Here is a 24,049-nt window from a genome sequence, read left to right on the forward strand (position 1 = left end):
AATATTCAAAAATTAATAATATAAAATATATAATCATCAAAAATAATAAGGAGACATATAACGTCATTAAAAAATATGAAGAACTACAGATATATGGTCGACCATCATCAGTAAAAACATTACCAATTTTAATAAAAATCGGAGAGCAAATAGAAGAAGTAACAGACGAAAGGTCAAAGCTTTTAATACTAAACGACTATCATATATTACCGACAGCGGGACATGCGGGTATTAGACGCACACTTGCAACTATAAGCAAAAGATATTTTTGGAAAAACATGAAATGCGATGTAGAGAATTTCATTAAAAAATGCAAGCAATGCCAGATATCAAAAGTTGGAAGATGCGGAAAAACTCCAATGATCATTACGACAACAGCAAGCACAGCATTTGAAAAAATCTACGTAGATTTGGTTGGTCCTTTGATACCTACCAATGGATACGAATATATACTAACAACGCAATGCGAGTTAACAAAATTTATAACCGCAACACCGATACCTAACAAGTCAACAGAGACAGTAGCTAAAGCATTCGTGGAGCATGTTATTTTAAAATACGGTGTTCCACAACGAATTGCGTCGGATAGAGGAACAGAGTTTATGTCGAGTTTGTTTACATCCATTGCCAAATTATTGAATATTCAAAAACTAAATTCTACAGCTTACCATCATGAAACTATAGGTTCTTTGGAGAACACACACAAATGTTTAGGAAACTTTTTACGCATCTATTGTAACGAAAAATTATTTTCTTGGGTACATTGGATACCATTTTACACATTCGCATATAACAATACCGTTCACACTAACACTGGATACACACCTTTTTATTTAGTATTCGGAAAAAATAGTAACATGCCTTCAAATTTAACAAATGATAATCCAGTGCCTATTTATGACATAGACAACTATAGCAAGCAATTGACGTTAAAGTTACAAGTATGCCATCAAGAAATAAGAGAAAACCTTCTTTCTAGCAAGATGAAAAGAACAATAAAAAATAACTTAAACATTGTACCAAAATGTTATAACAAAGATGACTTAGTCCTAATTAAAAATGAAATAGGTAAAAAATTGGACAATAAATTTATAGGTCCATACAGAGTAGTAGAGGACATAGACTCAAATATAAGGGTAGAGATCAATGGTAAAGAGGATATAATACATAAAAATAGAATAAAAAGTTATAAGGAATGAATATAATAATACATATAATTTGAAACAATAGGACGTGTGGTGGACGATTGTTTCATAATGAGTTCTTTCAAATTACATGGGAATAATACGCATTATATAAATCCTAGTTCATATTTCCTTGTTTAGTTTAAAAATTCTTAACTATAGATAACAATTTTTAAAAAAATGTAAATAGGGCGTGTGGTGGACGCTCATGATTGAAATGGTTCAGCGCGACGCGGATCGGTTATGCTGTATAAGCGTAAACGGACTGTACCGCGTCGAACGGTGACAATTATACGCTGACACAGCGCATAGCGTAAAACGTACGACACATAGCATAGGAAGAAATATTTCAGTACAATAGAGTCGAGAACGACACGTTACGAGGACCACATCTAGTATTCTTACTCCAAACCGAACCGCCATATCCCAAGAATATTGCACACACACACACACACACACACACACACACACACACACACACACACACACACACACACACACACACACACACACACACACACACACACACACACACACACACACACACACACACACACACACACACACACACACACACACACACACACACACACACACACACACACACACACACACACACACACACACACACACACACACACACACACACACACACACACACACACACACACACACACACACACACACACACACACACACACACACACACACACACACACACACACACACACACACACACACACACACACACACACACACACACACACATACACATACACACAGGCTTAATTGCAACGGTCTCGTCGACTACGCCTGTGAGAAGGCAGTAAAGATTATCAACGCGTAGTTCGTCGGAACTACGATATGGAGCCCCAGCCTGGATCGCAGCGCTGCGAACCAAGCGGAATCGTGTAAGGCTAAATAGTACCTTCCAGCTCATGACCCTGAGAGTAGCCAGTGCATACTGACTAATTTCAATGGAGGCAGTATGTGTTATCACCGGAAAGCTGGAATCCTGGAGGAAGATAACCAATGCTACATACGAAGACACATCCGAGGAATTCGGCAACTGGTGAGAGAGGAATCGTTGGGTTAATGGCAGCAAGATTGGACCAGGGCCGAGAACGGTAGATGCCCGTATAGGCTCATACCGGTTCCATCGACTTGGTTGAACAGGAAGCATGGACAAGTCAGCTTTCACCTGACGCAGTTCCTGTCGGGGCACGGTTGTTTCAGACAATACCTACACCGGTTCGGAAACGCAACGACACCTGCCTGTCCAAAATGTGGAGAGGTAGAAGAAACCGCGGAGCACGTTGTCTTCGAATATTCAAGATTTGCCGCGGTGAAAAGCGAGAGGCCGCCTTTAACCGTGGATGCTGTAAAAAACGAAATATCTCGGGAGGAGAGTATTCGGAATTCCGTGTAATAGCACAGATGATGGTGCAGCTGCAACAAATATGGAGAGACGACCAACGGACAAACAACGCCAATTAGGACACCTGGACAAATGTACTGGAAGCGGAGAGGGAAGCATGAAGCAACGACACTGGATGATCAGAAACCCTACGAGGGTGGCCGTGAAAGGATGGAAGTTATGTAGGTCGCCATCCTTAGTAGGTGAAAGTGGAAGCGAAGTGGTGAACTCAACGGAGCAGTTCTGAGCTCGACGATAACTCTGCGAGGATGGCCATGAGGAGATGGAAGTCATGACGGTCGACATCTCTGGATCGGTACACGTCTCAACAGATGCAGAAGTGGAAGATCAGCAACATGGAGTATCATCAAACAAAAATCTGGAAAAATCCTGCGAGGATGACTGTGAAGGAATGGACGTTATGACAGCCACCATATCCGGATTGGTACACGTCTCGGCAGGCCTATGGACCAGTGTACAGACACAGCCTCCTCCCGAAGTAATAGCCCGTGAGGTTTCTAGTGAGTTGAGGTCTCACTGTGCCACGCGACATACAACATTAGTATTTCCTCACGTTTTTCAAAATAAAACAGTTTTACAGTTATAATTGTTTGATAAACAACGGAAGGAATTGACAAATAAAATACAGTGATAACCACTAAGGATATGTAAATGAGTCTTTTTCAATAAATCAAAAACATGCACATTTATTTATTAATGAACATTAAATTAAACAGAACCAGAATGGCAAAAGGGAAGACTATAAATATTTTGCCCTTGAACAAAATCCAGTTGGTAGGTTTTGTAAATTTTGTCCGCATATTAGAGAAAATCCCAAAGATAAAATAAAAATAATTTTAAAATTTTAGCTGCCTAAAAGTACTGCGTCTAGTTTGAAATATTCAAAACGACAAATTTAACTTTTATCTGCAATGCACCGAAATAAACTATCCTTTTGTCGTTCTCCGTTATCCTTCAAATAGCGTTGATAATTTACATTAAAGGATGGTTTCAAGCTCTCTTACGAAAAAAAAACATTCTTTGAGGATTAGAATCATCGTTTTCGTTATATTCTACTTATAATATGATGAATTTTACTACATGTTATTGATTTTTACAGAACGCAACTACACTGTACAGTTTAAAAGAAATAGTTGAAAGATCATTTTGCAAACGCAGTTTAAAATCTAAGCAATTTACAGTGATTGATAAATAAAAATAAAGCGTTCAATGACAGATTTTTTTCTGCGTGCACAAATAACTGGTGGGAGCTCCTGATTGCTGATGGTACAGAATGACACTTAAAAAAAGATAACACGTTTGAAGGTTAATGGGCTTTCGTGGTATGTTGCAACTGGTAAAAGCAGTGCGCTTTCTAAGCCTATGGCTTTTGATGTAAGCTGATCCAACCAATTATACGTGATTAAATAATAATAATGATGATGAATATGATTTTTCCATTTTTTTTAATGATGTTAAATACTTTAGATTTCCAGTTCGAATCGATGAATCTGTTCAACGTCCCTCTCGTCTAGGGGAGGGGGCGAACATATCTTCAATGTAGGCTTAAGTTCGGTTAGGCACTCGGTATCATTATTATTATTATTGCTGGTGTTACTTATTCTGCTTTTGTTGCTACTGGTGCTACTTATGTGGGCGGGACTCGTCGAGTTAACAGTGTAATTAAGAGATGATGGCTGCTGGGTGCTGCTGGTGCTAGGACTGGTGGACTCGTTGCTTAGAACACTCATGTTTAACTGTTTGGAGTTCAGAACTTTGGCTCGATTATTACTGCTGCTCGCTAGGTTGACGGGGTCGATTATACCGGTCGTCGAAGTCGAGGTAGGGAAGATTGGTGAAACGTTCAATTTGGCTCCTGCGGATCAAACAAAACTAGATTAGTTTTATTGGAAGCAACTGATGGTGGAAAGTTTTTGTGCAAACTGTATTTGCCCTTTTTAGTAGCATGTTTGTTTAAAGCTAGTTCGTTTAAATTGTTGAAAATGAGTGAAAAATACTGATTTCCTGCCCTCTAAAAGTGCCAACATTGTAATATTTTTTCAGGGAACAGGTAATTGCAGTTTGTACACTTCTATTTAGCTTTCCCTTCTGAAAATTTCTGTGAAAATCATCTGAGTACAACGTGTCCAGACATCACTTTTTTTAACTTCAAGGCAGTGTATGATACAGTCGATTGAAAACAGCTACGGAGATCATAGTTCATGCACAAAAACAAGGATATCTTTCCGGATAAACTTATACGGCAAATCAACAAATACAGGTATACCTCGATAGTACGTACACTCGTGCATCGTTTAGCGTACGTACTATCGAAACGTACGTAATATCGAATCACAATTTTTAATGTAAAGTATTATTTTTATTATGCTAAATATTGTCTAAAATTACCAAATTTTAATATATAATAAAATAAATAATTATCTTGGGAGCGTGTAGAGCGCTATATCTCAATTTTGCGTTGGTAAGAAGAAATGCTTAACGACTTAGGGACCAATTGCTTCAAGAAATGGTTTATTGGTTCCACTGTTCCTGATTTGAAATGGTTTCGCAATAGTCAATGTTCTTATTTTAATTCTAATGATTATTGAAGCAAATTTTTATTCTCAGTTTTCGTTAATAGTGGGGTGTTGAAGTTCGGAATATTTTATTGCAAGGAATCAGCATCGCTTGCTTTCGTATCTCGTTCGTTGCAAAAAGTTTGAACTTTGGAATAGTAGTTTGCATTGTAATTTACGATAATATTTGACTAAGGTGAAGGGCCGAGGTCGCAGAGCAGCAAATTTTTATATGTAACGGTTTGTAAACGAATTAGAACTCGTGATTTTGATAACCACCTCGATATCGTTATCTTGATTTTGCGAGAAACCTCATCCTCATCTAATAAGATGGACGCAATATTATTCGCCCACACAGTGGATTCGCGCCGGACTAGTTTATGTTTTGCTTACGGAAATAAATGTTCAAGATATAATATTTATATCATTGAAACGAATTCAGGCCCAAATACGTCGCACACGCTCTCTAAACGACTATTTATTTACAATGATGATCGTGAAAAGTTGAGATGAAATGTAATCGCTGACGCGTTGTTTCGTTGGATCATATCATCTACCAAGATGAACCCTGATCTGTACCTTCCCCTACTAACACAAATCCTATCCCGTGATATTTGTGGAGATGCAGTGGTACCTGCGGTCTCTAGCAACAATAAGTATCGGACTGATATTTCTTCCTTTTCCCATGTAGTACAGCCTTTTGGTCGTGGCCGGCGTCGTTATTAGTCAATTTTCAAAGTATTGAATCAGTAGAAGTTGCACAACGAGAATGTCATGCTACTCCCAAGCACCATTCAATTGGTTTTTTGTGCAATGGTTCTGGTTCGGCCAATCACGGAGTGCGAGATGCAACTAAGGGCAATCTACCTAAGCCAAGCTAATTATAAAATAAATAATTATCGTGGTAAAATTATTTTAGAAAAAACACTACAAATGTTAAAAAATAGTTGAAAAGTAAAGCAAAAGGAATCTAACAACATTTAATTTTTTGCAAAATTCTCTCTCAAATTGAAAATTTACATATTTTAATCGAATAAATCTAGATAAAGGTTTGGTACATAGTTGTCAATATAAGCTGAAATGTTCGATTCTCGACTAGAGGGTGCTGCTAGATAGAGTCAGTAGGATTGTTGCAATAGCCCCGTAACTGTTCTGTACTTTAACAACCAGCTGCGAAGTCTGTCGGTAAAGAAGGTTCAAGTCTTAGAAAGATGTTTAAGCCTAAGGCTATGCTTTATGGAACAGACATGTTTTTATTTAGCAACGTGCGCTTGTAAATAAAAGCATAACTGACCAATCTTCGAAATTTTGAAAAAATGCATTTGTGTCTAACTTTACAACCAAATTAGTGTGGATAGTTTAATTACTAGCGCAACGTGATTTTTCCTCCGAAGAAAGTAAAATAATTCTTGTATAATGACGCACAACATATATATTTATAAATTAGTCGGTTGCTTGCAGTCTCATTTTTCCACACTTCACTTTTGTCCATATGGGCCAGTTATGATTTTATTAGTAGTAATTGTATTAGACGTATTTGACGAACACCAGTATCTGCAAACAAACGAATATAACATTGCCTGCTATTCCCCCCATCGCAATTGGAAAGATTGTGAATCGCAGAAAAGGCTAATTCCCTGAGCAAAAATCTGCAAAATCAGAACGCTAAAATAACTGTTATTTAGAACGTATATTTGATTAATTTACTATTTAAGAACTGTTTTTAATTTTAAAATAATGATTTTTATATAACAGAAATAACTGATATTATTCAAAAATGTAAAATTATTGATTACGTATTTGCTTGTATTGACTCATAAATATTGATAAAAAAGTTTCTGCTTTATATAGAAAATAAAAAAAACATTGCTGGAAAATGTACGTACTATCGAGGCAAAATGTACGTATTATGGAGGGTACGTATTATCGAGGGTACGTACTAACGAGGGTACGTACTATGGAGGTATACCTGTAGTTTGATGTGTTAGTTGCGAATTCCTGAGAGTTGACGCAACAGAGCGATGGACTTTCATGCTTTCTGTTTAAAAACAACCTTAAAGATTTGATACGAAGAGCACGCACTGATACAAGTGATATGATTATGTTGAGAATGGTTCAATTTCTAGGACTCGCCGATGACTTTGATATCTTAGTACGAAACTTCGCAACCGTGAAGGATACCTAACTAGACTAGCCAAGACCGTGCATTATTGCGTCGACAACAAAAAAGATGAGTGCAAAAAGCTTCACAGAAAACAACAACTTCCTCTCACCTTCGTAAACGGCGACACTAATTTAAGGTGAACGTGAAGTTCAGGTAATTAGCACCTCTGGTGACTGTTTATAACAACCAGAGGTCATGGAGATCCTGAAATGAATTTCTATGACAAATAGTGCCCGTCAGTTTCGAAAATGATGCACGTCAAACAAAAAACTTTCCGTAATTCCTCCGGTAATACAAACTGGGACGGTAAAGGAGATTGAACAATTTTTCTCGCAGCATCAGAACATAGGTGGTAATAATCCTGCCCAGTCATCCAAATTCTTTCGATGCTCATACCACTACTTTGAACTGCTGGCCTGCCAAACAATTCACCATGGTAAACACCAATCGAAACCCATCGATGAGAGTGTAAAGTTGTACAGCAAAATGTTCGGAGGAGCAAGTGGTGAAAGTTAGCAGCGAAAATTTGGCGGTTTTTTTTTTGCCTTGGCAAGCCTAGCCCCAAAGAACGGACTGAAGGTGCATGACGTTGTAGTGCCAGTGAACGTGCACAAGAAGGAAAAGAATAAACTGATGTAGGAGGCGAAAGTAACATAAATACGTGAAAAGAACGAAGAGATCAGGACCGAGTTCAATCCTGAGTACAGTGTTCTTGCTTCCACAAGAGCCTACTTGACTTCAAGCGCTACAAGATGTTATTAACCGAGCGGATATCATCACGCGGGGCACGATCTTCAACCAATCCAGTCAATTCGTTGGCTTTGCCGATGTCATGGATATTATCAGCAGAACGTCTGTAGCGATAGCTGAACAGTTCACCAGACTAAAGCGCGAAGCAGCAAAGATTAGGTTAAAGGTAAGGTAAGAACGTCCGGAAACAGCGAAGCCGAGGTCGTCCGACGATCCTTGGGCAGTAGAGTAACGATCGACGGCGACGAGTTTGAGGTAGTCGATGAATTTATCTTGGCTCACTGGTAATGGCGGACAATGATACAGCGGAAGTCGTGCTTTCTATAGGCTTCATAAGTAATTTCGGTCGAACAGACTAAGCCCCCGTACAAAGTACACCCTGTAAAAGACGCTTATTAGACCGGTTGTTCTCTACGGGAATGAAACGTGGACAATGCTCGAGGAGGACCTGCGAGTGCTCGGAGTTTTCGAAAGACGAGTGCTAAGAACAATCTTTAATGGAGCACAGAAGAACGGAGTATGAAGGCAGAGGTTGAACCATAAACTCGCACAGCTCTATGACGAACACAGCATTCAAAAGCTTCCTAAAGCTGGACGGATACGATAGGCAGGGTAAGTTGCAAGAATGCAGAACAAGTACCCTGCAAAGATGGTGTCTGCTTCAAATCCTTTAGGAACAAGACGGGGTGCAGCGAGTAAGATTGATAGACCTAATAGATCTGACAGAGATTACACGGTGTCCAAGAAATTGGAGAGCGGTTACCCACAACCGAATAAATGGGAGATACTTTGTTCTGCAAGCTATGTCTTCGGACGGCACACCAACTAAGTGCACTCATTGCAGAGACCTCCCTCATACCTCTGTCGCGTGGATACGACGGTGCGAGGTAATATGTTCTCTTCAAGGACCTCACCGTCCTTAGAAATAGGACTGCCCAGTGTATTTGATGTCTCGAAGAGATCGAAGCTGACCTACGGGTTATGAGACGCTCAAGGAATTGGTGATGAGCAGCTTAAGGATGAGTTGTGTGAAAGACAGTTCTTAATACGATATGAGCTCGGCTCAGATTTCACATTCGTTGTGAAGCAAATAAAGTTGTCAAAACGATGCACATTTGCAAATCTGGCTATGGTCATATAAGCGTCATATTGACGAACTCTGCCTGTGATAACTCATTAATCTACAAGACCTAAGGTATTTTAAACGATATTAGTAACAACTTAATGTAACCTTTTTCGAAATCTCGTCTTCCGTATTTGTTTGTATTTTTTTTGTAATGTACATCCTTCTATATGGGATTGTATGTATAGCCTTTCTTAATAGGTACATAAAGTAGGTTCATTCAGTACTTACATTCAAAATGTACAGAGATGTACAATGTACAATGTACAATGTACAATGTACAATGTACAGATGTACAAAATGTACAATGTTAAAGATCGATACAAATTCTTTAAATGATAAAACATCTATGATTTAATGTCTGTAGTATAAATACCACACTACGAAATAATGTATTACTTGAAATAGTTAAATACCTTCACAAAGCTTCAATTTAGGATGTGACTCTTTCTTATTGTTAATGGTGTGGTACTCTTTGTGATGATTATCAATGCAGTGGCCCAGGGAAGGTGTACTGCCGATCACTGTGCCGACAGATGTTGCAGTTACCGAACTAGATGTGGTGGCACAGAGAGCTGAAGTTACCGCCACTGCGGGAATTGTAACCGAATTGCTGTTGTGTCTGCTCACGAAGCTTCTAACACTGCGTACATCTTCATGCTGTTAGTTTTGTGGTGGGTTAAGATGGTTGAAAAGAATGTATTGGAATAAAAACAGAAAAAATGAGTAAAGAATAAGACCATTGTTAGGCAAATTTTGTTATACTGTATGCCCAGCATAAAAAAAAATTGTGTTACATATTATGGAATAATAACTGACACGCAATGACAACAACTTTGGATATCTGAGGATACATACTGCGCCTTCAAGGCTTCCTTTAGAGGAATAGCTGTTCGATGAAGAGGATTCACTGGGTTCTCCTGATACAAAGTGCGCCCGTAATTGTTTATTCCTAAAGCACATAGTTGTATGAATTTCATGAAGTTTTGAAACTTCGACGTTGTATAGTTACCTAACATCAAGCTGTTGGATGTGTTGCTGGGAGTACTTTAGCTGTTGAGATGCGATTCTTAACTTTTCTTCCAATGATGCAGTTTCAACACATTTCATTGAATATTTTTCCGAAAGAGACAGTATTTCTTGTCGAACTTCCTCAAGTTCTTGCCTAAAATAATTAAACACATATTTAATCTCAGCTCATGTCCTTGCTTTACTATGCAAACTACTCTTTTTCTTTATACGCGAGTGGCGGTTGTCCCCCTTTCTGAAATTGTCTTAAGTATTCCTGCTTGAAACGAGCCACTTCGCGTTGCACTTCGTTCTGATGTGCTTTCCGCATTGCATCTAGTGCTGCCAAAGTTGCCTGTGGAATAAAATAATGTAACAAAGTTCTCTCTCGAATAATCTTATACGAGAAGTCTGATCCTCATACCTGAGTTTCTTCGGCTAGAGCTTGCTCCTTTTCTACGATCAACCTTGCGATTTCATGCTGGTGCTTTTCCTGTAAATCATGTATGATGCGTTTGTGGGATGCTTCCATTGCCGCTAATCCCTTTTCGCATAGAGCCTAAGGAAAATCGTTTCACTAAAAAGTACGTTTTTACAGAAATTTTATGGTCACTTACTCTAAGTTGTTCAATTTCTGCTTGATATTTCAGCCGCAAACTATCCTCATCATCTTTATCTTTCTGCGAATCGATTTCATTTGCCATTTGCTGTTCCCGATAGGCGGCGTGAAGATTATCGACTTGCTGTGCATGCTCTGCTTCCAACATTTCGAGATGCCTCTCAAGTTTTTTAACGCGATCTTTCTCCTTCTGCAGTTGCTCAAAAACAACGTCACGTTCCTTCTCCAGCTCGGCGTACTCTTCCACATTTCGTTGGTAATTGGTGGAAAGTTCCTCATACTTTTCTCGAAGCAACTTGGATTTTTTACGTTCTTCGTCGTAGTTTTCCAGAAGTTCTTCAATTTCTTTATTTTTTTCATGGCACAATGACTCATAATTGCTTATTTTGGCGTTCAACTCGACGAACTCTTTTTCACGCAATTTCAGCACATTTTTCTCGTTGTTCAACCTTTCTTGTATTTCGCTCTTTTCATTTTCAATGCTCGTGATAAGCTGTTTTTGCTCATCAATTTTTCTGTTCAGCTGATTAACCTTCGCTTCATTTTGCTGCTTCAAGCCAGCTATGTCGGATTCGTGACGATCAGAGATTTCGATCAGTGTTTCCTGCAATCGCTCGCATTCATTGCACTGAGATTGCAAATCTCTCGCGGCTGCGATTAAAGAATTCAAGCGTTTTTGAATATCCAAACAACGTGTATGAATACTTCGCAGGCTGTCAGCATCGATTGAGCTAGCAATGAGAACATTTTCAGGAACCATGGTATTCTGCAGTGAGACAACCAGCTGTTCTAGTTCATTGAGTGCTGCCGATATTTCTTTGATGTCTGCTTTGTTGGTTAAATGTTCATTCGCGAAGTATTTATACATAAAGTTGAAGTCTGCCTCTGCGAGAATATCATCTGAATTGGCAATTTCCAGGTCGAAAGTGAGATCGGTGTACAAGTTTTCGTACTTTTTAAGCGCCACAACACTAAAGCTGTTCGAGTCTTCACTGATAAGTTTTATTTTAGCCGGGATGTAATCGCCTTTGAGAACCTGAACACGAGCATCGATCAGAGCTTTGTGAGCAATAATATCTGCAAATTCCGCAAGTAACTGTCGACCTTCACTTGGTTTTCGCTCTTGCTCGAGATGTAATCGCCATTGGCCTCGTTTCATTTTAGCCAGGCTTTCCTCGTAACACTCAGTTAGCTGGGTGACGGCAAGCTCCATTTCTCCACGAAGCACATCTTGAACGGCATCGGCGAAGTTTTCGAAGTTTATACGCTCATTTGTCGAGAGCGCATAGCCGAAAGCAGGCGTAATTGCGTTCTCGTATCGCTGAGCGTTTCGCATCATGATGTGAGCAATTTCAGACTGGACTAGTTCGGCATTAACCGCTTCTTGTGCTTGTCGCCAAGCTTCCTGGACAGCACCTTGAATTGTTTCATTTGACGATGAAATGTAACTAAGTGTTTCAGCAGCTAAGCCATATGCCAAGTTCTCCATGACTGTAGTTTTGTACCGTTTAGCTACCATATGTACCTCGTTTTGCTGTCGCAAAAGGTCTTCCAGTAGACTACTGTTTAGTGGTGGGAAATTAAACTGTCTAATGCTACTGGTTCTGCCCGCCGAGAGCATCAGTTTTCTGGCTAGAACACTTGCAAGCACGTCAATACTGCTGTTTGGTTTGATAGCACATTTGCCTGCAAGCTTTGCCTTTAGCATTGCCATTAGCTGGATTGTTTCTGAGACTTCTACTTTGGTTAATTTTTCTTCGTATTCTTTCATATTATCCGCACGTTCCAACGCATTCCTTAGCCGTCCGAAACATACACTCTCGAATGCTATTCGTTCGGCCAGCAATTCCATATCTTTCTTTTGACTTAAGCCATTTGTTTCACGAAGCATCCTGCGCTGTTTCAGTAGATCACTAAGCTTGTTCTTTAGCTGACTTTCCATCTGGGTGAGTGCCAGTTTAATTGGGTTCGATTCTGGCAGCAGCACAATGTTGTTATTCAAAGCAAAATCGTGGATTACACAATTATCACAGCTGTCACGAAGTAACTTGGCCACCTCCGACAAACAACGTTCGACAAATTTAAACGAATCTTTCTTATCGGCTATGGGAGAAACCGACCTGCGTGATCTTGATGATTTCAGATTTTGGAACTGATGCATACTTTGATTAACAAGTTCTCGAACCGCAATTACTACGCCCTCCAGACTTTTCAAGCGATCCATAAGGTGCTCAGAGACTTTCGGATGGCTAGTGCTAGGTGGATTGGGGCTGTGATGGGAACTGCTACTGGCACTGCTGGCAGGAAGAGTTTCACTACTACTCATGATTTCGTGCGATTCTGGCACATTTAAAATTTCACCAGCAGTCGCTTTAACGGTATCGACTCGTTTTTCCAGAGTATTAAGTCGTAAAAGTACTTGCATTGGTTGTGATGACGACGTCGCACTATCTAGGCTCTTCCTTCGAAGTCGTGTCGTGGCACGTTTCACTTTTTTCATTTCCAAGGATTCAAGAGGTGATGATGCTGCATCGACCATAATTACTCCTTGCTCCAAAGCATCGATTTTGTTTTCCAATTCGGTTACCTTTTCTTCCAATTCCTTTTGAATTGAAAGCGATTCTTTGCCCTTCAATGACAAAGATCTTCGCTTTTCATTTCGCACTAATTTTTGTTTCAGCAATCGCACTTGCTTCTCTGCGTTGGTATATTTATTAGTCATATCTTGAATCCTGTCAGCCATCATGCGTGATTGCAATTCGTGATCTTTCTGCTGCCGCTCGATCTCTTTTCTCAGTGTCACGTAGGATATTTCTAAATCGTCAAACATCTTATGCGATTCTTTTAGCTCACGCTTCATTGCTTTAAGTTCACTAACTGCTTTCTCGAATCGTGCGCGCAACTCATGGTATTCATCAGTTAGCATATCTTTGTCCAGGTTGTTTGGATCCACCTCGTTCAAACTAGTTAAATCACTGAAAGAATCCATTCGTTTCATCCTCCCTATTTTCGTGTTCAGGCTGCAGAGGCTGGATGCAGGACTAGATATTCCAAAATCGCGCATTTTCTTGTACAGCGATTCGTTCTCTTCGATTCCTCGCGACAATCGATCTTCTAGATCTTTTATAGTTTCACGACTTTTCTCCAGTTCCACAGTTATCCTATCAATAATTTCTTGAGCACTGTTTCGACTTTCGTCCATCTGCACCAGAAGTTTTTCTCGAGTCTCCTCACTTTCTCTTTTTTTACTAAGTTCTTGTTCGGTTCGTTCCAATGATGTAAGCAATTCGGACATACGTGCCTCACGTTCATGCGTTTCTTCACGAAGAATTGATAGTTCTTTTTCGGCTGCCTGTAATCGCAACTGAATTTCTTTGTCGACACAAACCTCCTCTTGAACAGAGTTTATGAGCAGTAGATCTTCCGACTGAACACTGTCGATCGTGCTGCGACGAGAGCTGGGTGGGGATGAACGACTTCGCTTGTGTAGCCGATTGTGAGATGTTCTTAATCTATCTTTGGTTCTAGCTATCGCTGAAAGTGGCACTGGTGGAGAAGGAGACAATGGCGAACCCCAATCACCGACGCTATCTCTTCGACCTCCTTCAGACGCAGTGCGATACTCTTCGTCTGACGAGAAAAGCGCCGATTTCGGGGTTACTGGAGTGGTGGCTACCGTAGTCGAATTAGTTGACTGAATTAGGCTGCTGTTTAAAGCTTCACTGGTACTGTTCGATTTTGTTAAGTGTATTATAACATCTTGCCTTTTTTGGGTAGCTTTACAATCCACGACATCCTCGCCACGATTAGTCTCTATACCGACGCGGTTGCTTCCGACTAGGCTGTTAACATTATCCTGCATTTGTCCACTGTCTATTATCTGAATTTCCAGGGCAGGCTTATCCGCTAACGTTTCGAAGTTTTCATCGTTCTGATTGTTCAATCCTAAAGTACTATTGTTTAGTGTAACTTTGGTTTGGGGTAATCCTGCCGCATTCTTGAGCACATTAATCCAATTATTTCTTATGCTTATGGTCACGGTTGATAACACAATTCTTCGATTGTCCCATGTCTGAAAAAAAAATACAATAAGCATATAAAGGGAAAAGGCAGTAATAAAACAACTAACCGTCAACTGAAAGCCAAAATTCTTGTTCACTGGTACTTCACTGATGTTTGTAATGCTATTGACGTCTAGCACACCATCTAAAACTCCTTTTTCCTCAGCCACAGGATCACGGTAATAGAACAGTGCTGCTCCACGAAGCGTGAACCAGTGCTTGCTCCACTCACCCGTCCGAGAGTCCTGTTTCATTAGCCAGCCCTTCTTGGTGTTGAGCATGTCTTCCGATTGCAAGCTAACGCGAAGTTCCGAACTGTTTGCCAGATAACTAGCGGGAGCATCATCAAGGCCGCAGTCCCCATCAGGATCGCCTCGTTCGTTGTTTTGACTAGGTCTCAACTTCGGACTAGAGGTTGTTGTGTGGTTGGTGGTTCTCGACAGGTCTAATTTAGATATCCCGGTGGGAATCTTCTTTACAATGGCAGAAACAATGGCCGGTGCGGTTGACGATATTGACAAGGACTGTGGCCGCATTTGTCCGGTAGTTTTCGGATTGAACGGCGGCATCGTATTCTCATCTCGGGTGGGTTTATCATCTTGGGTGGCCGTCAGTGAAAGGGTATCCGTAATACACGGCGAGCTCCACCGATTGACGTTCGTGATGGTGTTGGCAATGTCTTTCAGTTTTTCGTCTCGGCGTACATCGTCCAACAGGTAGCATTTAGAAGCTGGAATTAAACATGAAGGAAGTATTTAGTACACTGATAGACTCTAAAAGTTTAATTTGTTGCAAATATTTCTAATGACGTGCTAAAGTATCACTTTAGCTGAATTACAATGTAGTTCGCTTTGTCATGTAACATGACTCATGTTACTCCCTAGGCAACGCCAAATGAATTGGGGCATTAAGGGGGCATAGTACTTTTTCAACTTAAAAATATCGAAATTTTTTTTATTGATTATTTCGAAAGATTAACATTTTTAGCATATGTGTTTGAAGCCGTTTGGATGAATTCCAAAAATTGACAAAGTTACAGCTATTTGTACCGCGCATGTCTGGAGCGATTACACGGCGAATAAAAAGTTCAACGTCGTTTTTCTCGAAACCAGGTTTTGAAAGTCGGTACCATAAATATCTCAAGAACGGCTCAAGCAATTCTAATGATTCTTTTTTTGTTTTAAAGCCAACAAAATTATCTAGTGTTTGACCCATCCTTTTTTTGATATTACTATTTTTGTATTTTTTAGAAATGTTTAAAGTCAATTTTTTCGACTAAAAACCTTACTTTTATGTTTGAATGTCCGCCATTTTGTTATGCGTTCGAATTTTAAAAAAAGGATGGGTCAAACACGAGATAATTTAATATACTTTCATGTCGTTTTGGAATTTTTCAATTCGGATAAGACCCCCAGCGCCAATCCATGGTACCGCAAATCATGTTTTTTTCGAACAATCATGTTCAAGGAGCCGTAGGGGAGAGGGGAAGAGGTTCACATATGCAAACAAAATTGTAAATATTAGTATAAAGTGCAATGTTTGGAATGCAAAAAACCCGAATAGATTTGCTTTTCGCGTTGTCGAGAATAAAATATTTGAAATTAGGCAAAAAATATGGTGTTAAAAGTACTATGCCCCCTTAAGAACAACTTCTTCAACTACAGCTTAATCAACACCTACGATCCCACAAACAACAGATTCAATTCGATTGTAAATAGGGGTTTATGACGAAGATCGTTAACACAGATACGATCGGATTTGGATTGATGCTACGCCAGAAAACTGAGTCAACAGATCGTAGAACACTGGGTAGGAAATGTGAATAGGACTGTGGAGTAATATTCATGGTGCCATTGAATCGATTACTAAGGAGGAGGGCGTGAAAGACAGCGTAACTTTTTGTTCAACCCCGAGTGGCAAAAAGTGACAGAGCCCAGAAGCCGCATGATCACTGCTGCGTTTACGCGTTCAAACACAGAGGTCAACAGAAAAGCTAGAGCTGCCGAAAATTAGGCCCATCGTTGGAAATGAGAGTACGAAGAGCGTTGAGTGTGCATTTTATATTTTAAAGGAAGTTTGAAATCAAACTGCATCCCAAAAAAGACTTGACAATTGCACTTTCAGCGAATAAAATAAGACATATTATTTAACTTTTTCGATTCTTGTTTTATTCCATTTCATTATCATATCCAAATGCACGAATATTCCACTTAACACTACTTATAAGATCTTCGCAACGTTTTGATCAACTTTTTTGATCGGAAATACATTTTTTCTTCATATCTTTGGTCGATTTCAAAAGGATTCGACTTCCTTAGGATGTCTCCGAAAGGCTTGCTTCATGATGGCCCAGCATGATTGGCCGGAGTTCCGGTGCGTTCGGGGGGTTGAGCTCCTTCGACACGAAAATGACCTCCTTAGCCTTGTACCACTCCAGAATATCTTTCGAGTAATGCCACGAGGCTACATTTAGCCAGAAAGATATCTCAGTGTAATCTCAAACGTGGAAGTAGACGCTTTTGGAGGCATTTGTTTAGGTATAAATGCCTATTGATTGTCTGGGATGTCATGAATGGCGTGCTCTACTTTCCAAACAAGAAAATTTCTTGCTAAACCATGTATTTTTGGCAAATTTTGATATTTTTTCCAGAGCAGTGAAGAAACGCTGAAAGCTGCCATCATCCATAACGAGAAAATGCGGTTTCGTCAACGTCTGGCTATAACGCTTCCAAGTATGTGTTTTCCTCTCCGTCTCTGATCCCTATTGAAAGCTTGAACTATCCGCTTGTGACTCTACACTATGCGGATATACATTTTGGCCACTTTCACCTTTAATTTATTGTTATCTTAAGTTGATTTCAGATAATCGCCGCCACCGCAATTCTTGTTCGATTTAATCGACGTTTTTCGGCGAAATAAGTATGGAGATTTTTAAATACCAGTTAGTGCGGACGTTTCGAGCTACTTCTAGTCTTCGCTCATCATCTGCGGACACTAAAACACTATATTAGGCTCATTTACAACATAAATGTTTTATGTTAAATGTTTTATGTTGTAAATGTGCCTAATATAGTGTTTTAGTTTTCGCAGATGATGAGCGAAGACCAGAAATAGCTCGAAACGTCCGGACTAACTGGTATTTAAAAATCTTCATACTTATTTCGCCGAAAAACGCCGATTAAATCGAACAAACATCTTTATCTTAAGCACAACTAAGACGTTGATCGTAGATACCATTGCCAGTTGCCTGTTGATAGCATGTTAGGAAAGATCTAAATGTACGAGATATGTGCTTAAAATGCGTTTGCGCCTCAACTATTCTTTCGACGAATTATGGTCCTCCAGTACTATCGGTCTGGGAGTGTCGTTGTCCAATCTACTCGAACACCAGCTGAACGTGCATCATCTTTGACAGTGCACAACCATCGGGTGCGCGGGCTGTCCTGAAGTCTACGGCCTCTTCCCGGTTTTTCGCTGAAAATTGTGTTGGTTACTCTTTCGTTGTGCCTACCGCAGCATGCCACCCCCAGCAACAATGTGAGTTTTATTGTACTCTTATGGTGGTCTTCAAGACCAATTTTGGTCTTAAATGCCATCATAAGAATGTAATAAAACCCAAAATGTTACTTGGGACGTTTTACTACCTTTACTATATCAGCGCCACACTCCATTTTTCATTTTGCCACCAAGTATAGATCGCAGAATTTTACGCTCAAAACCCCCGAGTGCTCGTCGATCAGCATTCTTTAGTGCCTATGTTTGTAAAGAGTCACCACCGGGACGATTAATGTTGTGTAGGCCGCGAGTTTTATGCGAATTTGCAAACTACGGGACTTCAGCTGGCTACGTAATTCGTAGAAAGTCCGATTTGCAGCTGCTATTCGTTCTTTTACTTAGCGGCTTACATCGTTGTCACATATCAGGAACGTACCAAGGTATATGAATTCCTCTATTACTTCATATCGTTTCCCATCCAGCTTCACTTCAGCTCCAACACCAATTGGGCTCCTACGTTCCTTGCCAGCAACCATGTACTTCGATTTGGTGGTGTTGATGGTAAGTCCTAATCTCGCTGCTTCTCATTTAAAAGGCCTAAAGGCCTCTTCCGGCTGGTAAACGGCTGAATAATGCGTACCGTCGGTGCCTTGTGCACGTATAGGCATAAAATAGACCCTACAGTGGTTCATAGCCTCTTATTCAGCAACTCCTATTCCTACCTCCTCGTGGTACCAGCCGGGATACGAGCAACTTTGGTGGAGATCGGGTAACCAACCCCGGTGGAAGCCAAGGTCGTATGCTGACAGGAAAGGAGGGCTCTTTCGAGCTTCGTTGGCCCTCCGGCGAAACAGGGGGTTGGTGTAGCAGGCTTTGCAAGCCGTCACCACGAAAAATACTAAAGCACGGAACGAAGAACAAATAAATTCTCACTGGAACAATCGGAATAGACCCACGCGACGAAAAAGGGCTATGAATTGAAACTCGGGACGTGAAACTGCCGATCTCTCAACTTCCAAGGGAGCACTCGAGTGCTCTCCGACGTATTGAAGAGCCGCAAGTTCGACGTCGTAGCGCTGCAGGAGGTGTGCTGGAACAGCTCAACGGTACGTACGTTCAGAGATGGACATACCATCTACCAGAGCTGCGGCAACACACACGAGCTGGGTACAGCTTTCATAGTGATGGGCGAGATGCGGAAACGGGTGATTAGGTGATGGCCAATCAATCCTCGAATGTGCAGGTTGAGAATCAAGGGCCAAATCTTCAATATAAGCATCATCAACGTGAACAGCCCTCACCTCAGAAGTACCGATGACGACAAGGATGAGTTCTACGCTCAGTTGGAGAGTGAATACGACCGCTGCACGAAACATGATATCAAGGTCGTCATCGGGGATTTCAATGCTCAGGTCGGCCAGGAATACAAACCGGTGATTGGAAGGTTCAGTGCACACTCACGGACCAATGAAATGGGCCTAAGACTTATCGACTTTGCCGCCTCCAAGAATATGGCCGTACGTAGTACCTTTTTCCACCACAGAATCCATCATAAGTACACCTGGAGGTCACCAAATCAGACAGAATCACAGATCGACCACGTTTTGATCGACAGTCGTTTGATCGACTTCTCAGACATTATCGAGGTCAGATCCTATCGAAGCGCTAACGTTGACTCGGACCATTACCTAGTGATGGTTAAGATGCGCCCAAGACTCTCCGTTGTGAACAACGTTCGGTACCGACGCCAGCCTCGTTTAGATCTCGCACGGCTGAAGCAGACAGACGTCGCCGCAAACTACGCGCATTCACTCGAAGCTGCACTACCGGAAGAGGATGAGCTGGACGAAGCCCCTCTCGAGGACTGTTGGAACACTTTCAAAACAGCCATGAGCAGTGTAGCCGAGAGCTCTATCGGGCATGTGGCCCGGAATCAGTGGAACGATTGGTTTGACGATGAATGTAGGAGGGTGATGGATGAGGAGAACGCTGCGCGGGCGGCCAAGATGCGCAGTGCCACACGACAGAACGTGGAAAGACACAAACAGGAGAAGATGCTGCGAAACCACATCTTTCGGGAGAAAAAGCGCTACCTGAAAGAGCAGGAATATGCAGAGTTGGAGCAGCTGCATCGTTCTCAGGAAACGCGAAAGTTCTACCAGAAACTGAACGGATCCCGCAAAGGCTTTGTGCCGCGAGCCGAAATGTGTCGGGATAAGACTGGCAGTATTCTGACGGACGATCGTGAGGTGACCGATAGGTGGAAGCAGCACTTCGATGAACACCTGAATGGCGCCCAGGTGGAGAGCCATGGCGGCGGGGAAAGCGATTTCGACAAACGGGGAAAAGGTGCCAGCCCCAACGATAGGCGAAGTTAAGGAGGCCATCATGCAGCTATAGAACTACAAGTCAGCTGGAAAAGATGGCATCGGAGCGGAGCTTATTAAAATGGGACCAGAAAAGCTGGCCATTTGTCTACACCGACTAATTGTTAGAATTTGGGATACGGAACAGCTACCGGAGGAGTGGAAAGATGGGGTTATCTGCCCGATCTATACAAAGGGCGACAAGTTGGACTGTGAGAACTATCGAGCGATCACCGTTCTCAATGCCGCCTACAAAGTGCTGTCCCAAATCATTTTCCGCCGTCTATCATCAATTGCGAATAGATTTGTGGGATCTTATCAAGCCGGCTTCGTGGAAGGTCGGTCTACTACGGATCAAATATTTACACTGCGGCAAATCCTCCAAAAGGGCCGTGAATACAGAGTTCCCACGCATCATTTATTCGTTGACTTCAAAGCTGCATATGATACCATCGACCGGAAAGAGCTATGGAAAATCATGGACGAGAGCAGCTTCCCCAGGAAGCTCATCAAACTGATTAAATCTACGATGGATGGTACACAGTGCTGTGTTCGGATTTCGGGTGAATTGTCAAGTTCATTCGAATCACACAGAGCGCTTCGGTGTGAAAGGTGGCGGCCTTTCATGCCTGCTGTTCAACATAGCGCTACAAGGTGTTATGAACCGAGCGGATATTAACACGCGGGGCACGATATTCAACAAATCTAGTCAATTCGTCTGCTTTGCCGATGACATGGATATTATTGGCAGAACATCTGTGGCGGTGGCTGAACAGTATACCAGACTAAAACGCGAAGCAGAGAAGATTGGGTTAAAGGTAAATACGTTTAAAACAAAGTACATGCTGGCCAGCGGAACCGAGGCCGAACGACACTGCTTGGGCAGTAGTATATTGATCGACGGCGATGAGTTTGAGGTAGTCGATGAATTGGTCTACCTTGGCTCACTGGTAACGGCGGACAATGATACCAGCCGTGAGATTCGGAGGCGTATTATCAGCGGGAGTCGTGATTACTATGGGCTCCACAAGCAATTGCGGTCGAGCAGACTAAGTCCCCGTACAAAGTGCACCTTGTACAAGACGCTTATTAGACCGGTTGTTCTCTACGGGCATGAAACATGGACAATGCTCGAGGAGGACCTGCGAGTGCTTGGAGTTTTCGAACGACGAGTGCTAAGAACGATCTTCGGCGGCGTACAGGAGAACGGAGTATGGATGCGGAGGATGAACCATGAACTCGCACAGCTCTATGGCGAACCCAGTATCCAGAAGGTGGCTAAAGCTGGACGGATACGATGGGCAGGGCATGTTGCAAGAATGCCGGGCAACTACCCTGCAAAGATGGTGTTCGCCTCAAATCCGGTAGGAACAAGACGACCAGGAGCGCAGCGAGCAAGATGGTTAGACCAGGTGGAGCGAGATCTGGCGGAGAGTACTCGGTGTTCGAGGAATTGGAGAGCGGTAGCCCTCAACCGAGTTACATGGAGAAACTTTGTTCAACAGGCTTTGTCTTAGGACGGCAAGCCACCTAAGTAACTAAGTAAGTAAGTAAGTAAAGGCCTCTTCCACTACTCTAATGTTGATTTCGATGATATCAACATTACCCCCAAAATCAAAAACCATGTAAGATTTCGTGATGATAGTCTCGTTCCTTTCCACGTTTGCTCTTCATATTACACTTTCGAAGGCAATGTTGAACAGCAGGTTAGAGAGTACAAGCCCTTGCCTCCAATGTAACGAAAGCGAATGAGGTCTCAGGATATCTGGGATCAGGGAGGTTATTTGCCACGTTTCATTTCGTTTGACTGAATCATACACCGCTCTAAAGTCCACAAACAGATGGTAAGTCTGTACTCCCTGAACTTATCTAGTAACTAACGCAGGCTATCGGTTATGGAGCGACCCTCACGAAAACCAGCTTGGTTTTCGCCGACAAAGGACTCCGCTAACGGTCTCAGTCGACAGAACAGGATAGCACATTATAGGCAGAATTGAGCGATGTAGTGCCTCAATAGTTTACACTTGAAGCGACGTCATTTTTTTAAAAATAGGGCTAATAAGGCCATACAATCACTCCTCCGGCATTTGTTGTTACTCCCAGATCTTGACAATAGTCCGGTGGATTGCTTCGTACAGGCACGCTTTTAGAAGGTCAGCCGTCCTTCACAGCAGGTTTATCGTTTTTCAGCTCACTGATTGCCTTCTTAACCTCCTCTTGTGTTGGTGAGTTCATAGCTTGGTTTCTGTGTTTGACTCTACATTCAACATAGTCTGGAAGTGTGCCTTTCATGTGGCAGCTACCCGCGTTTTTTAGTAAGCAGGCTGCCAGCACTGTTATTGCACATCAGAGGCATGCCAAATTTACTGCACCTAACCGTTTTGTAGAAACTCTGTGTGACGTTGCTGGCAAATCTCTCCTATGCGTCGACGAGCACGTGCTCCACATTGAACTAATGGCTAAGGGATATAAAGTTCCAGCCATTTAAAAACGATGTAATTTGATTCCAGACAAGCTTTAAATGACTTGAACGCTATTCTTGGGACAACAATCTGCAGAGGGTTATAGTATAGTAAAAGATTTGGGATGCTTATCATTGTCGAAATCAGGGCCCAACAACGTCACCTTCAATTGCATAGCATCACTCAACTGGAAATTGGATCAAACTGGATTTAGTCAGCGTCAGCGAAACGGGTTTCACTTCGTCATGACCATCGGTTTCAACTTTTCATTTGTACTTTTTTATCAAATATTCAGAAGAAAGCCAGCAACAATGAATGCAAATGAATTGAATTTGAGTTCCTACAAGCCAACGCGTATTAAAGTTAAACCTTGTCAATGTCGACGAATCGTGCCTGACTTTCTGCCATCGTCAATTGATACAGCCACCAACTTCAACTGAAGCTTGCTTGAAACGTTCTGTTCAACAAGTGAAGCATGTCACTTCATGTATGAAGCGAAGCTAAGAGAAAATCAATTTCATTTATTTGTTTAGACGATGCCGGGCCCTGGTCGAAATACTCAAAAATGGAGACTGTAAATGATAAACGCATAGTCAGCTATAGAACAGAGTATGATAGAAACAGCCCTATTAAAAAAACAATGAACATTTACATTAAATATTATGAAACTATGTCATGAAACCTGTTCAAAAAAACGTGTATTAAAATTTCATGATTTAAATATGATGCCTGCTATAGATAGTTAAACATCGATTATTAACTATTAAATTGAGATATCGATGAAGCTCAGAGTAAGAATATAGTCTACAATGATTAACAAAAAG

The 24,049-nt window shown here is 41.4% G+C and overlaps 1 protein-coding gene across 2 annotated transcripts in view; it reads right to left on the reverse strand.

The window, feature by feature from the left end:
• Window positions 1-3,360: 3,360 nt before the first annotated feature.
• The window catches only part of LOC128744006 (protein outspread), a 374,096-nt gene continuing 353,407 nt past the window's right edge, over window positions 3,361-24,049 (reverse strand). For both annotated transcript variants that reach the window (XM_053840742.1, XM_053840741.1), the window contains 8 exons: window positions 14,971-15,632; window positions 10,840-14,913; window positions 10,647-10,781; window positions 10,441-10,577; window positions 10,227-10,379; window positions 10,073-10,166; window positions 9,631-9,874; window positions 3,361-4,477 (listed from right to left, as the gene is read on the reverse strand). In XM_053840742.1, coding sequence (XP_053696717.1) covers window positions 4,086-4,477; window positions 9,631-9,874; window positions 10,073-10,166; window positions 10,227-10,379; window positions 10,441-10,577; window positions 10,647-10,781; window positions 10,840-14,913; window positions 14,971-15,632 — 5,891 coding nt within the window. In that variant the 3' untranslated portion in view covers window positions 3,361-4,085. The remainder of the gene's footprint in view (window positions 4,478-9,630; window positions 9,875-10,072; window positions 10,167-10,226; window positions 10,380-10,440; window positions 10,578-10,646; window positions 10,782-10,839; window positions 14,914-14,970; window positions 15,633-24,049) is intronic.

The sequence above is a fragment of the Sabethes cyaneus genome, chromosome 3 (assembly GCF_943734655.1).
Source record: "Sabethes cyaneus chromosome 3, idSabCyanKW18_F2, whole genome shotgun sequence".
In the NCBI taxonomy this organism is placed as follows: Eukaryota; Metazoa; Arthropoda; class Insecta; order Diptera; family Culicidae; genus Sabethes; species Sabethes cyaneus.